Source organism: Oryctolagus cuniculus, chromosome 14 (genome assembly GCF_964237555.1).
Source record: "Oryctolagus cuniculus chromosome 14, mOryCun1.1, whole genome shotgun sequence".
In the NCBI taxonomy this organism is placed as follows: domain Eukaryota; kingdom Metazoa; phylum Chordata; class Mammalia; order Lagomorpha; family Leporidae; genus Oryctolagus; species Oryctolagus cuniculus.
In genome coordinates, this window is record NC_091445.1 from 85,416,915 (window position 1) to 85,433,795 (window position 16,881).

The 16,881-nt window shown below is 41.1% G+C and overlaps 1 protein-coding gene across 2 annotated transcripts in view; it reads right to left on the reverse strand.

Moving 5' to 3' along the window:
* The window catches only part of LOC100355797 (snake venom 5'-nucleotidase), a 106,940-nt gene extending 91,840 nt beyond the window's left edge, over window positions 1–15,100 (reverse strand). Inside the window, exon 1 of one of the 2 annotated variants that reach the window (XM_008262266.3) lies at window positions 14,848–15,100. In XM_008262266.3, coding sequence (XP_008260488.3) covers window positions 14,848–15,035 — 188 coding nt within the window. In that variant the 5' untranslated portion in view covers window positions 15,036–15,100. The remainder of the gene's footprint in view (window positions 1–14,847) is intronic. The other variant, XM_051853734.2, reaches the window with a different exon arrangement.
* Between the last annotated feature and the right edge of the window lie 1,781 nt (window positions 15,101–16,881).

Consider the following 16,881-nt stretch of genomic DNA (forward strand, 5'->3'; position numbering starts at 1 on the left):
CTTAAGCTGCCACCATCCCATATGGGCACCTGTTCAAGTCCCAGCTGCTCTACTTCCAATCTGGCTCCCTAATAATGCACCTGGGAAAGCAATGCTGAAGATAGCTCAGGTCCTTGGGCCCCTGCACCCACATGAGAGACCGAGATGAAGCTCTTGGTTCCTGGCTTTGGCCCAGCCCAGCTCTAGCTGTTGCAGCCATTTGGAGAGTGAACCAGTGGGCAGAAGATCTCTCTCCCACTCTCTCTCTCTAACTCTGCCTTTTGAACAAATGAAATAAATCCTCTTAAAAAAAAGATGTTTTATGAAAATAATCTGGACTTTGAGAACTTCGAAAATGGTTTCATAAAACCCTCTAAGGGCCCCTGGCCTGGATTATACTTTGAGTACTGTCAATCAGATTTATAATCTAAGTAATGGCTAAACCTCAAAAGTAAATAAATATATGCTGTACATGGAACATATTTTTCTAATCAGCTCGTACTCATTCCTTCAACCTCAGCTTAAACACTCCCCAGGGGAACATTGCCATATTCCTTCACAACTAACTGAGGAGGTATCTTGTCAGGCATTCTCACTGCACTTATCCATGATCATTTTATCTTTATTTATGAAATATTATGTCTGCTTAAAGCTAGACTAAATGTCCCACAAGGGCTGGGGTCATGTCCAGTCTTGTTCATAGTTATATCACCAGCATCTGTCCCACTCCCTAAGACCTGTTTTCAATACAGAGTCAGAATGATTCTTTCAGAATCTAAGTTGCTTTCTATCATTCCTCTGCTAATACCTTCCAGTGGCTTCCCAGTTCATTCAAGGTAAGTGGCAAAATGGTCAGCATGGCCCACACAGCTTCCTCTGATCTGATTCCTGCTACACTTCTGATTTCATCCCCTACCAATATGGCCATCAGTTACTCAGGTCCAGCCTCTGTAGCCTCTTGATGTTCATGGAAGCCTGTAAGCACACATTCTCATCTCAGAGCCTTTGCTCTGGCAATTTCCTCAGCCTGCAACTCTTCCTCTGTAGACAGCCAAAAGTCTCACATGGCCTGACTTCACTCAGTTCTCTCCTCACACAACACCTTATTACTGAGGCCTTATCTAAGTGACCTTTCTCAAAGTAGCAACCATCCCAACCTCTATTCTCCATTCACATCAACACTCTTCTCATTCTCCTTATCCTGCACTATTTTCCTCCATAGTATTTATTACCATCTGACATATTATATATTTTCTTATTTATTGTCTGCTTCCTTAAATAAACATAAAAATAATTTTTCTCTTCTGTTCCCCACTATATCCTGAAGGTCTAGAATAGTCCCAAGCACCACACATTTAATAATTGACACATAGTTGTTGAATTCTATGAGCCATGTACTCTATACCTGGTATGCTGTCATTGAGTATTTGTTGAACCAAATAAATACTGAATGAATCCCTGCTTCAGTACAAAGAAGCAGAAACAGTGGTAGGATATACCAGTATTTTGGAGTAGAGAATTTATGACATCTTAGAGTTAAAATGAAAAAGTACTCTTAACTAAAGTCAAAATGGTCCAGAGTTGTCACCAATCCAAATAACCACCACTTCTTTCAGCACCCTCTTTGCTAGGAATAACATTTAGGAACTGAAATATTCTTGGAAATGCCAACCATAAAAGAGCTTCTTTTCATCATTTGAGTAGTTTAGAAATAAGATACTTTCACAGTTCCTTCAAAGGCAAGTCACTAACTTGTACTATGCAGTAGTATTTCTTCATATGTTTTCTGAGTTTCACATTTTTGACTTTCCAAAGACATTGCAGCTCCATAATCTCCTGCTTTACCCAAGAAGCTGGTGTTTTCATTTATACGACTAATAGGTAGATGAATGGTATGTCTGAATAAAAGAATGAAAAAAGTCCTACAATAAAACCCCCAAGAGCTTTTGCTGAACAATACAGCCCATACAAAAATGCCATTTCCCAAAGACTACTCCACCACCTGCAATATATTATTTTTAAGTCCTCAGAAGTCGACCCATAGCTTTTCCTTGGGTTTCCACAAATATTGAAAAATATTCTTTTAAAAAAATCAATGACATTCATGAACCTACACTTGTTAGAGGTTGAATTGTGTCCACTCAAAAAATGAAAATAAAAAGTTGAAGTCCTAAGCCTCAGGTTCCATAAAAGTGACCTTATTTGGAAATAGAATCTTTGCAAGTTAAGATGAGGTCCTCTGGGTAGGCATTAATCCAATGGCAAGTATTCTTATAAAACAATGGAAATTTGGACCCAGAACACACAGATAGAGAATGCCATGTGAAGAAAAAACTGAACTGGAGGAATACATCTATAGCCAAAGAATACCAAGAATTGCTGGACTTCATGAGAAGCTAGCAGAAGTGTAGAACAGATTCTTTCAGACCCCTTGAAGGAATCAGCCTTGCCAATACCCGGATTTCAGACTTCTAGCCTCCAGAATATGAGACAATAAATCCCTATCTTTTCAAACCACCTGGTTTGTGCTACTTTATCACATCAATCTGAATAAACTAACACAATATTGATATAAATAATTGAATAAACAAATGAGGGAAAAGAAACAAACCTCCCATTCAGAAGTATTTGAGATAATTAATGTAGATACTTTGCCCTCAAGGAGGTAGAACATTTTAACTCACTATTTCTTTATGTTTTGGCTATGCTTGGTGACTTCCTTCCAAAGACTACAAAAGAGTAATTTCTGAAAGGTTAACTTTACAGTGGAAAAATCTGATGAAAGTCAGTAGCAACAGTGGTAAGTCATATCATTAATATGTTCTCCTAAAATGATGTGATGAAAATGACATTTCATTTCTATTTTCTTACTTCCCCTCCCCCAAAAAGATCATAACCCCAGTCTAATCATGATGAAAACACTATATAAATCCTAACTAAAGGACCTCATACAAAGTACCTGGCCAGCACTAATAAAAAAAAATTCAAGGTCATTAAAAGTTTAGAGAAACTCTCACAGTCAAAAGGAGCCTAAAGAATCATGAACCAAAGGCAATGCAATATTCTGTATAGGAGGGGTGGGAAACATGCCCCCTGCAGGCTGTATAATTCCCGCAAAATCACTCAGTCTGGTCCTGCCAAGACAACCACAGGTAGGACTGGAAATTCAATAAATCTATAGTAGGCTAATTTTTCTTTGATAATTTTGTATGGCTCATGAATGATGTTAGAAATATCCAAATTAGAGGGGTGGAGCCAAGATGGCGGAATAGTGAGGGCGCGCACCGATAGTCCGGGAAAATTTAGTTTAATAAAAGGGGAGTTACAGTAGCCTCAGAAAAAAGAACCAGGAAAATATTGCAGAGGAAACTCTTCTGGATCCAGTGGCCGTGAATCGGAGGACCTACTGGGAGAACAAGGTCGCCCACCACGCGGAAGCCGAGCCGCGGGACCGAGCCGCGGGACTGAGCCGCGGGACCGAGCTGCGCAAGCTGCAGGGTCTGCACGCCAGTGCTCGAAGGGGAGTGCGTGCCACACAGACAACAGCAGGGAGACTTGGGACGTCCAGGGCTCCGAGTCCACACATCGGCGCTGGAAGGGGAGCAGACCTGCGTGGAGAGCGTGGGAGCCCACAGTTCGGGACACCAGCGGCAGACTCAACACACCAGTGCTGGAACGCGAGGTGAGCCGAACCTCAATAACCCGAGACACCGTCAGGCAAGCGGAGAGAGGAGACTAGAGGGAACAACCCCCGGGGGCGGGGGGGAACTTCACCAAGCTAACTGGAAGAGAGAGAGAGGAAAAAAAAAAAAGGTGACTGGTACGGACACGGGTTTCTCTCTCTCCGCTCACCTCTCAAGGGCGAGCAAGACAAAGAGCAGGCGCCATCTTGGACATACATCATAAGCAGAGCGACCTCAGGGCTGCACCGGCCCTGAGCCTAGCAGAAAAACCTGACTCTGGGCGGGGCGAATTAACAGGAGATTAGGACCTAGTAAATTTGTGGTGCTACTGAACTGAGACTGTGAAAAAAGAGACGGTGGGGGAGAGAACTCACGGAATTCACGTGAGCACTCTCCAGAGACGCTACAATTCCGTAACTTTGGCAACCCAGTGGGAGACTGAAGGAGAATTTGAGCCCACTCTGAAGGCCGAACAGATTCCCTGTGTGGTCCTTGGGAAAGAGCTTCTGATCTCTGGCTCCTGCGGGTATATCATTTGCTTGCTAACTACCTCCAACTTCGTTCAGCTGTGCAGAATAACTTCCCTTTTGAATCAAAAAGAGAGAGAGAGAGAGAGAGAGAGAGAGAGAGAGAGAGGTTTACCACGCCTAACCTGGGAGTGTCACCTTTGGCACACCAAACAGAGCTCTCAGGCCACACCCATCTCAAGCCCTAAGGCTCCATCAAAAACAGATAGTCCACTTAATCTAGAGTCATAGTATAACAAGAAAAAGCACCACAGTGAAGAAACCAAATATCTCCAATATGCCAAATAAGAAACGCAAAAACCAAGGTAATAAAAACAAGGAAGTCACCATGAAGCCCTCAAATGAAAAAGACACCCCAATTCAAGATTATGAGGATGATGACACAGAAGAAATGCAAGAAGCAGATCTCAAAAAATTGATAAGAACATTAAGAAGTTCTCAAAAACAAATTCCTGAACTACAGAAATCCTTAATGGACAAGATAGAAAATCTCTCTCGTGAAAATGAAATATTAAGGAGGAATCAAAATGAAACACAGAAACTAGTAGAACAGGAAAGTGGGATAGTGACTGCAGTGAAGAATTCAATAGATCAAATGAAAAACACAATAGAGAGCCTTACAAACAGAATGGGAGAAGCAGAAGAGAGAATATCTGACTTAGAAGACAGAGAACAGGAAAGGATACAGTCAAACCAAAGAAAAGAAGAGGAAATTAGAAATCTAAAACATATTGTCAGGAATCTTCAGGATACTATTAAAAAACCCAACATTTGGGTTCTAGGAGTTCCTGAAGGCATGGAGAGGGAGAAAGGATTAGAAGGCCTTTTTAGTGAGATATTAGCAGAAAATTTCCCAGGTTTGGAGAAGGACAGAGAAATCCTAGTACAGGAAGCTCACAGAACCCCTAATAAACACGACCAAAAGAGATCCTCACCACGACACGTTGTAATTAAACTCTCCACAGTGAAACATAAAGAAAAGATCGTAGGCCGGCGCCGCGGCTCACTAGGCTAATCCTCCGCCTAGCGGCGCCGGCACACCGGGTTCTAGTCCCGGTCGGGGCGTCGGTTCTGTCCCGGTTGCCCCTCTTCCAGGCCAGCTCTCTGCTGTGGCCAGGGAGTGCAGTGGAGGATGGCCCAGGTGCTTGGGCCCTGCACCCCATGGGAGACCAGCAAAAGCACCTGGCTCCTGGCTCCTGCCATCGGATCAGCGCAGTGCACTGGCCGCAGCGCGCCAGCCACGGCGGCCATTGGAGGGTGAACCAACGGCAAAAGGAAGACCTTTCAATCTGTCTCTCTCTCTCTCTGTCCACTCTGCCTGTCAAAAAAAATAAATAAAAAAAAATAAAAATAAAAAAAATAAAAAAATAAAAAAAAAAGAAAAGATCCTAAAATGTGCAAGAGAGAAACGTCAGATTACTCTCAGAGGATCTCCAATCAGACTCACAGCTGACTTCTCATCAGAAACTCTACAAGCTAGGAGGGAATGGCGAGATATAGCCCAGGTACTAAGAGAGAACAACTGCCAGCCCAGAATATTATATCCTGCAAAGCTATCATTTGTGAATTAAGGTGAAATAAAGACTTTTCATAACAAACAGAAATTGAAAGAATTTGTTGCCACTCGTCCAGCCCTGCAAAAGATGCTTAAAGATGTGTTACACACAGAAACACAGAAACACGGTCATCAATATGAAAGAAGGTAAAAGAAGGAAACCAAGGAAGGAAAGCTCACAGCAAAAGATCACAGGGAATTCAAAGCATATATTAGAACTTATCTTTGGCAAATGGCAGGGCAAAGTTACCACTTATCATTAGTCACATTGAACGTGAATGGCCTGAACTGTCCAGTTAAAAGACACCGATTGGCTGATTGGGTTAAGGAACAAAACCCATCTATTTGCTGCTTACAAGAAACACATCTTTCAACAAAGATCCATACAGACTGAAAGTGAAAGGCTGGAAAAAGATATACCATGCCAACAGAAATGAAAAAAGAGCGGGCGTAGCCATCTTAATATCAGACACCATAAACTTTACCACAAAAAACGTTAAGAGAGACAAAGAGGGACACTACATAATGATTAAGGGATCAATTCAACAGGAAGATATAACAATTATCAATGTATATGCACCTAACTACAGGGCACCGGTTTATATAAAAGATTTGTTAACGAACTTAAAGGGAGACTTAGACCCCAATACAATAGTACTGGGGGACTTCAATACTCCACTCTCAGAAATAGACAGATCAATAGGACAGAAGATCAACAAGGATACAGTAGATATAAACGACACTATAGCCCAAATGGATCTAACAGATATCTACAGAACTTTCAATCCTACAGCTAAAGATTTTACATTCTTCTCAGCAGTACATGGAACCTTCTCTAGGATTGACCACATACTAGGCCATAAAGCAAGTCTCAGCAAATTCAAGAGAATTAGAATCATACCATGCAGCTTCTCAGACCATAAAGGAATGAAGTTGGAAATTAGCAACTCAGGAATCCCTAGAGCATATGCAAATACATGGAGATTGAACAACATGCTCCTGAATGAACAATGGGTCATAGAAGAAATCAAAAGAGAAATCAAAAACTTTCTGGAAGTAAATGAGGATAACAGCACAACATACCAAAACTTATGGGACGCAGCAAAAGCAGTGTTAAGAGGAAAGTTTATATCAATAGGTGCCTACATCAAGAAATTGGAAAGGCACCAAATAGATGAGCTTTCAATTCACCTCAAGGATCTAGAAAACCTACAGCAAACCAGACCCAAATCTAGTAGGAGAAGAGAAATAATTAAAATCAGAGAAGAAATTAACAGGATTGAATCAAGAAAAACATTCCAAAAAATCAGCCAAACGAGGAGCTGGTTTTTTGAAAAAATAAACAAAATTGACACCCCATTGGCCCAACTAACTAAAGAAAGAAGAGAAAAGACCCAAATCAATAAAATCAGAGATGAAAAAGGAAACGTAACAACAGACACCACAGAAATAAAAAGAATCATCAGAAATTACTAGAAGGACTTGTATGCCAGCAAACAGGGAAACCTATCAGAAATGGATACATTCCTGGACACATGCAACCTACCTAAATTGAACCAGGAAGACATCGAAAACCTAAACAGACCCATAACTGAGACAGAAATTGAAACAGTAATAAAGGCCCTCCCAACAAAGAAAACCCCAGGACCAGATGGATTCACTGCTGAATTCTACCAGACATTTAAAGAAGAACTAACTCCAATTCTTCTCAAACTATTCAGAACAATCGAAGAAGAGGGAATCCTCCCAAATTCTTTCTATGAAGCCAGCATCACCTTAATTCCTAAGCCGGAAAAAGATGCAGCACTGAAAGAGAATTACAGACCAATATCCCTGATGAACATAGATGCAAAAATCTTCAATAAAATTCTCGCCAATAGAATGCAACAACACATCAGAAAGATCATCCACCCAGACCAAGTGGGATTTATCCCTGGTATGCAGGGATGGTTTAATGTGCGCAAGACAATCAATGTGATACACCACATTAACAGACTGCAGAAGAAAAACCATATGATTATCTCAATAGATGCCGAGAAAGCATTTGATAAAATACAACACCCGTTCATGATGAAAACTCTAAGCAAACTGGGTTTGGAAGGAACATTCCTCAATACAATCAAAGCAATCTATGAAAAACCCACAGCCAACATCCTATTGAATGGGGAAATGTTGGAAGCATTTCCACTGAGATCTGGGACCAGACAGGGATGTCCACTCTCACCACTGCTATTCAATATAGTTCTGGATGTTCTAGCCAGAGCTATTAGGCAAGAAAAAGAAATTAAAGGGATACAAATTGGGAAGGAAGAACTCAAACTATCCCTCTTTCCACATGACATGATTCTTTATTTAGGGGACCCAAAGAACTCTACTAAGAGACTATTGGAACTCATAGAAGATTTTGGCAAAGCAGCAGGGTATAAAATCAATGCACAAAAATCAACAGCCTTTGTATACATAGACAATGCCATGGCTTAGAAAGAACTGCTAAGATCAATCCCATTCACAATAGCTACAAAAACAATCAAATACCTTGGAATAAACTTAACCAAGGACGTTAAAGATCTCTACGATGAAAATTACAAAACCTTAAAGAAAGAAATAGAAGAGGATACCAAGAAATGGAAAAATCTTCCATGCTTATGGATTGGAAGAATCAATATCATCAAAATGTCCATTCTCCCAAAAGCAATTTATAAATTCAATGCAATACCAATCAAGATACCGAAGACCTTCTTCTCAGATCTGGAAAAATTGGTGCTGAAATTTATATGGAGGCACAAGAGACCTCGAATAGCTAAAGCAATCTTGTACAACAAAAACAAAGCCAAAAGCATCACAATACCAGATTTCAGGACATACTACAGGGCAGTTGTAATCAAAACAGCATGGTACTGGTACAGAAACAGATGGATAGACCAATGGAACAGAATTGAAACACCAGAAATCAATCCAAACATCTACAGCCATCTTATATTTGATCAAGGATACAAAACCAATTCCTGGAACAAGGACAGTCTATTCAATAAATGGTGCTGGGAAAATTGGATTTCCACGTGCAGAAGCATGAAGCAAGACCCCTACCTTACACCTTACACAAAAATCCACTCAATATGGATTAAAGACCTAAATCTACAACCTGACACCATCAAGTTACTAGAGAACATTGGAGAAACCCTTCAAGATATTGGCACCGACAAAGAGTTTCTGGAAAAGACCCGGGAGGCACAGGCAGTCAAAGCCAAAATCAACTATTGGGATTGCATCAAATTGAGAAGTTTATGTACTGCAAAAGAAACAGGAGAGTGAAGAGACAACCGACAGAATGGGAAAACATATTTGCAAACTATGCAACAGATAAAGGGTTAATAACCAGAATCTACAAAGAGATCAAGAAACTCCACAAAAACAAAACCAACAACCCAATTAAGAGATGGGCCAAGGACCTCAATAGACATTTTTCAAAAGAGGAAATCCAAATGGCCAACAGGCACATGAAAAAATGTTCAAGGTCATTAGCAATCAGGGAAATGCAAATCAAAACTACAATGAGGTTTCACCTCACCCTGGTTAGAATGGCTCACATTCAGAAATCTACCAACAACAGATGCTGGCGAGGATGTGGGGAAAAAGGGACACTAACCCACTGTTGGTGGGAATGCAGACTGGTGAAGCCACTATGGAAGTCAGTCTGGAGATCCCTCAGAAACCTCAAGATAACCCTACCGTTTGACCCAGCCATCCCACTCCTTGGGATTTACCCAAAGGAATTTCAATTGGCAAACAAAAAAGCAGTCTGCAGCCTAATGTTTATTGCAGCTCAATTCACAATAGCTAAGACCTGGAACCAACCTAAATGCCCATCAACGGTAGACTGGATAAAGAAATTATGGGATATGTACTCTTTAGAATACTATACCGCAGTAAGAAACAACAAAATCCAGTCATTTGCAACAAAATGGAGGAATCTGGAACACATCATGCTGAGTGAAATAAGCCAGTCCCAAAGGGACAAATACCATATGTTCTCCCTGATCGGTGACAACTGACTGAACACCAAAAAGGAAACCTGTTGAAGTGGAATGGACACAATGGGAAACGGTGACTTGATCAGCATAGCCCTGACTGTTAATGAACAACTTAATACATTATCCCTCTTAGTAGTTTTTTTTGTCTGTTCTACTTAATATGACTGGTTTAACTCTGTAATTAATACACAGTTATTCTTAAGTGTTGAAATTTAACTGAAATGTGATCCCTGTTAAACATAAGAGTAGGAATAAGAGAGGGAAGAGATATATAATTTGGGACATGCTCAAGCTGACTTGCCCCAAATGGTAGAGTTAGAAACATACCAGGGGACTCCAATTTAATCCCATCAAGGTGGAATGTACCAATGCCATCTCACTAGTCCAAGTGATCAATTTCAGTCCACAATTGATCATAATGAAAGGACTAAGAGTCAAAGGGAGCACATAAACAAGTCTAGTATCTGCTAACACTAACCGATAGAATAAATAAAGGGGAGAGTGATCCAACATGGGAAGTGAGATACTCAGCAGACTCATAGAATGGCAGATGTCCTAAATAGCACTCTGGCCTCAGAATCAGCCCTAAAGGCATTCCGATCTGGCTGAAAAGCCCATGAGAGTATTTCAGGCATGGAAAGCCAAGACACTCTGGCAAAAGATCTCTGTGAGTGAGATCTCAGTGGAAAGAACAGGTCTTCAAAGAAGGAGGTACCTTTCTCTGAAGGGAGGAGAGAACCTCCACTTTGACTATGACCTTGTCTAAACAAGATAAGAGTCGGAGAACTCAGAGGGCTTCCATAGCCTTGGAAACTCATGACTGGAGCATAGGGAGATTACTGATGCCATAGACAGGAGTGTCAATTGGTAAAGTCAACAACAGGAGTCACTGTGCACTTACTCCTCATGTAGGATCTCTGTCCTTAATGTGCTGTGCATTGAGATTTAATGCTATAACGAGTACTCAAACAATATATTTCACTTTGTGTTTCTATGGGGGTGCAAACTGTTGAAATCTTTACTTAATGCATACTAAACTGATCCTCTGTAAAAAAAAAAAAAAAAGAAAAAAAAAAGAAAAGAAATTATCAACTCCCAACTTGACTCTCACTGGGATTAAACATGACAATAGGTCTGATCTGATTTCATCATCATTTTAAAAAAATCATCTATTATTTTTCACTTTATGTTTCTGTGTGGGAGCAAACTATTGAAATCCTTACTTAATGTATACTAAGCTGATCTTCTGTATATTAAGATAATAGAAAATGAATCTTGATGTGAATGGAAGGGGAGAGGGAGTGGGAAAGGGGAGGGTTACGGGTGGGAGGGACGGTATGGGGGGGAAGCCATTGTAATCCATAAATCGTACTTTGGAAATTTATATTCATTAAATAAAAGTTAAAAAAAAAAAGAAATATCCAAATTATCCATGGCAAAATAAATAAATAAATAAATAAATAGATAGTTCCCCAACACTGCTATGTAGGATCCTGAAACAGGAAAAGCACATTAAATAAAAACTAAGAAAATCCGAATCAAATATTGATGCTGGTTAATAATACCATATTGGGGCCAGCACTGTGGCGTAGCAGGTAAAGCCACCACCTGCAGTGCCAGCATCCCATATGGATGCCAGTTTGAGTCCTGGCTGCTCCACTTCCGATCCAGTTCTCTGCTGTGGCCTGGGAAAGCAGTAGAAGATGGCCCAAGTCCTTGGGCCCCTGCACCCACGTGAGAGACCCGGAAGAAGCGCCTGGCTCCAGGCTTCAGTCTGGCGCAGCTCCGGCCTTTGCAGCCAATTGGGGAGTGAACCAGTGGATGGAAGACCTCTCTCTCTGCCTCTCCCTCTCTCTCTGTAACTCTTTCAAATAAATAAATTTTTAAAAAATACCATATTGACTTTGGCTCATTATATAAGAAATATACCATAGTAAATAGGGGAAACATGCAAACTCTTTGTATGATCTTCATGATTTTTTATTAATCTAAAACAGTTCAAAATATAAAGTTTATTAAAAACAAAAATAATTCAATGACCAAGAATCAACAGAATTCAGCTCACTATCATACCACCACCACAACCATAGTCAGATGAAGTTACAATCAAATATACCATTCACAGCCATTCCATCTGTTCAGAATGTTCCGGTACGCACCATACTCATCCACTCAAAAAGTATATATTCAGTACCTACTTTGTAGCAGATACTATCATGGGTCCTGAGAATAATGTGATGGTAAAAACAAAGTTTCTGCTCTGAGTAGTTTGCATTTTGATGTAAATTAAAATACCACAGTTCTAGCTATTAAAGGAAATCAAGGGCATAAGTAGCTTCCTGATCTTCAGCCTCTGATTCTAAATACATGTCCCAGAGTGTCTAGCACTTGACAGTCTTCTCTGAAAAACACATGGACTTGGGCTGGTGCCATGACTCACTTGGTTCATCCTCCGCCTGCGGCACTGGCATCCCATATGGGCAACAAGTTCTAGTCCCAGTTGCTCCTCTTCCAGTCCAGCTCTCTGCTGTGGCCCGGGAGGGCAATGGAGGATGGTTCATGTGCTTGGGCCCCTGCACCCGCATGGGAGACCAGGAGGAAGCACCTGGCTCCTGGTTTCAATTGGCACAGCGCACCAGCCGTAGCAACCATTTGGGGGGTGAACCAACGGAAGGAAGACCTTTCTCTCTGTCTCTATCTCACTGTTTAACTCTATCTGTCAAATAAAAAAAAATGGACTGACTGTAAGCAGGGATGTCTGAAAAAAAAGAAATGAGCCCACCCCTAGAAAGAGGTACTTGCTAGCCTCCAAAACAGCCAGTACCACCTCAAATGGACTTCTCCATAGAGAAGTCTCAGATTTAAAGAATAGGATTTTCTTCCCAAGGTACAGAAGAGTTATACATATACAAAAGAGTTTGCAGTAGAAAAGAATAATTAAAAGACTCTAAAGAGAAAAGCTGATTGGGAGCTGATATCTGCCCAAATATTTGCCATTTATTTCTGCCTACATAATCAGCAAGTTTCTCAAGTTCAACTGATTAAACATTCCCTTCCCAACACCAATTCCCATCACACTAACTCCTCCTTCAGCAACAGTTCAATGCTATCGCTTTCCCAGTATTAAACAACAGGACAACTGCAGCTCCCTTCCCTTTTCTTCTGACCCCTATTGCTCTCCTTTCGCGCGCGCACACACACACACACACACACACGCACACACACTGAGTAACCACATCTTCTTGTTCTTTGAATGTGTTGTCTCAAATCCATCTGTTCCATTTGACTCTTGGTATCAACTGACTATACGCAATTATTTCTCCTCTTAAGAGTTTTCCCCCACCCTAATATTTTCCACTCCAAATCACCCTTACCGTTTTTCTCAATGTTTCCAAACCACTTCTTGGATCACATCACAGACCTTTATATATCATCCTCAAAACCTAGACTAAAACTCAACTTCCAGCCAAACTATTGTTTTCTACAATGCCAAGTTTTATATTCCACTACTTTTTTACATTAATACAACACTGCCTTACCTTAGTCCTCATTGTTATTCCCCTATTTCCTAATATTTTTCATCTTTGAATCAGAACAATGTCAGATGTATGGAGTCCAACCTCTTGACTCAAAAAAACAAAAAAGGAAAATAAACTCCAAAGAGGTCAAAATGACCTGTCTTACGACACACAAGTAGAAAGAAAAAATTCAAACCTAGAAGAACCTATGCCACCTAAAGTGCTAATCCTGAAATGTTTCCTTCTCCACTGTGGCAGAGGCCTTGTCTTCTAAGCAAATTTATTTCTAGCTGACATGATTAGATTAAAGTCGTGGTAGAGGCCTTCCCAAGGTCAAAAGAAGAAAAAGGGAGGAATCTATCCTGAGAATGAAAAGCAATTATTATCTACTTGCTTATGAATGCAAAAACTGTAGTCCCTACCTACTCACATGGAACCATTTCAGGTTCTGCCTGTTAGAACCAAGCAATGATGTTAACCCTGGCCAGACAGCAGACAGTGTCATCAGTAACTCTGCTCCCATGTGGAGCAGTCCTGTGGCTGCCATTAACATTAGAATATCCAATTAAATATATGCTTGTAACCATTTAAGGGAGACAAAGAGGCTAAAACCATATATAAGGAAAAAACCCCTCTTTGTTCAAGGCTCAGGCTTTTAGATAAGTAAGGTATACTAAGCTGATCTTCTGTATATTAAGATAATCGAAAATGAATCTTGATGTGAGTGGAAGGGGAGAGGGGGTGGGAGGGGGGAGGGTTGTGGGTGGGAGGGTCGGTATGGGGGGGGAAGCCATTGTAACACATGAGTCGTACTTTGGAAATTTATATTCATTAAATAAAAGATAAAAAAAAAAAAAAAAAAGAAATTCCACCTGGGCCTTCCTGTTAAAAGGCCTTGGTGTCTTGTCTCCGTACAGGATTCCTACTGCACCACCTAGCCACATCCTGGCTGTTTTTTCAATCCCAGTATAATGTTTTCTTTTCTTGATTAAGCCCTATATTGAAGTTTGTAGCAGTCTTGGCAAAGAAGGAACAAAAGATGTGCTAAGAAAACTTGGGTTCCTGACTATTATTAGCAGTTACATGTCTCACTGAGCGCTGACAATTTTATAATAAAGAGGAAAAAAATTTTAACCAGTACTGTTTAATCACAGGTTAGACATTCTGATGGATGCTTTGCATAAATTACCTCAATTTATCCTTTTTTTTTTTAAATGATGAAATACTCAAGAAATGTTACCTCCTTGTCCAAGATAACACAAATGGTTAGTGGAAAAGCTGGATTTGATCCCAGTTGGGACTAAATATATCATCCTCTATTGTTCACATTCAAGAAGGTTTTCATGCCCATTTTTCCACAAGTAGAACCAGTTCTAGTATTTCCCCCACACCAATCCCTAACTCCTGAATTTACTAACTAGGGCCGGCAGCGAGCTGCAACAACCGCCTGCAGAGTTCTAACCGAAGTCCTGCCATTCCCCGCCTCTGCCAGGTTTCCAGTCACCACCCTCATGTGCCCTCCAAGGGTCTGGCGGGCAAGATGGCGGCCCCCACCTGGCGGCGCCTCCCACCGGCTCCTCAGGCCGCGGGTCCACCTCGTAAACATCGTTGAAATGAAGGATGGTCAAGTCGTAGGGACCGACGTCTCCTGGCCTGTCCCCCGACGTGTTCAGAGAGTGCTCTGCCTCCGCCTCCAGGAGCTGAGGCGGTGCTGCAGCGAGGGCCTCCGCCTCGGCCTCCATTTCCTGGGAAGGTCCGGATGGGGGCTGAGCCACCGTGGCCGGTCCACCGCGCGCGAGGACCTGGGCTGCAGCTGGAGGGTCGTCGGCGCATGCGCGAGGCGTGGTCCCGGCATCCTCCCCTCCTCTCCGAGGCGAGGCCTGTGTGCACCGACCGCCCCGACGCGACCTAGGGACCCGTAGGCCTCGCCCTGTGGTGTGCGGGCCCTTGAGGGCCTAAGGGAAACCCTGGCGCCCCTTGTTCATTGTTTTCGGGGGATCTCCGAAGCAGACGGCAGAGTAACAGAGCTCATAATTCAGAGCGTAGTCAAAAGTTTGTTTTTTAAAAATCTTGCTGCGCAGACGTTTACTGTGCGCCTCATGCCTCCTCCCTGTAAGGATTTTGCCCCCTTTACAGGAAAATGGGAAGGGAAAATTGGGGGTGATCGTTAGTCCAACGTAAAACCTGTTCTGCAACCAGTTCTGTGATTCCTCCTCTGATCATCCCTCCGACCTTCAGTTTATCCGCTAATTGAAAGTAGCTGCCCTGACAACAGGGACTTACTTGTGCGTGGCACTGATAGGAAAGGGAAGAGATTAGATGCGGCCCTTGCCCTCAAGGACGCTATATGGGATACCTTTTTGTCACTCTGGTCCCATTTTTTCCAAACTTTTCCATAACTCTAGGAGCCCATTTCTGCTTCTGCTATAATCCAGATGAACCTCCCTTTGCTCACTTAAAATTTCAGCATTTCACAAACAAAATTTGATTCCTCAGCTGTAACTTTCTGTTACATCTAATATGACACTGATATACTGTTTTCTGTTGTGGTGTAGGCTCTGACATTCCATGTGAGAATAGAGCAAGGGAAAAACTATTATTTCTATTGAATTATATTTTGCAGTAGTTATTGTAGACTGATGGAACTGGTCCAATCAATCAGTAAGATACCCCAGAGTGCGGCAACCTCTTGGAATATGGCCAGTTGGTCATTTGCTCAATTGAACCAGGATAAATAAACACATCTAGGAGACTAAAAAGTGCCAAATTTGCTCAAATAAGGAACTAAAACTTGAACAATTAAGTGAACATTAAAGAAAATGAAATGGGAGCCAAAAATCTCTTTTTTCAAAAAGCCTTAACAAGTCTGAAGTTGCTCAGCCTATTTTAGGAGGTTAATATAACCATGATTATAAACCCGATTAAAACAGGAAGATAAAATTACAAACCACGTGAGCTCTATGTATAAATCTGTATGTATGATTACTTTTAAGAAAGTAATTTTCAATCCAGTAGTACATTTCAAAATTGTGTTCTTTAGAGTTTATCCCAAGAATGTTAAGAATGATTTAACATCAGAGAAATCTATCCATCTAATTTGCCATATTAATATACTGAAATAGAAAACTTAATTATTATGGCAAATGATGCAAAAATAAATCTTTGATAAAGTTAAGTGTTTATTATTAAACATTCCTAACATCAAATGAATAAAGGACCTTTCTTAGGTTGGTGAACCAACAGCAAAATTTTACCTAATGAACTTTAAATATGTTCTCTGTATGAACAGAAATAAGACAAGACTGACCTCTATCACCACCACTGTTTAACAGATTGTCAGATATCCTAGGAAACACTGTAAGATACAGGGGAAAGGAGGAAGGGAAGGAAGTGCCAGGGAGAAATTAATGTAACATATCCAATTAGGAGAATGAATGACAAAAAAAAAAACAAAACTACATAATCACCTCAGTAGAAACAGAAAAAGCATTTAACAGAATCCTATGGCCATTCATGGTTAAGCTTTCAACAAGTGAGAAATTGAAATAAACGTCCTGCCTTATCAAGGGGCATCTCTGCACAACCTAC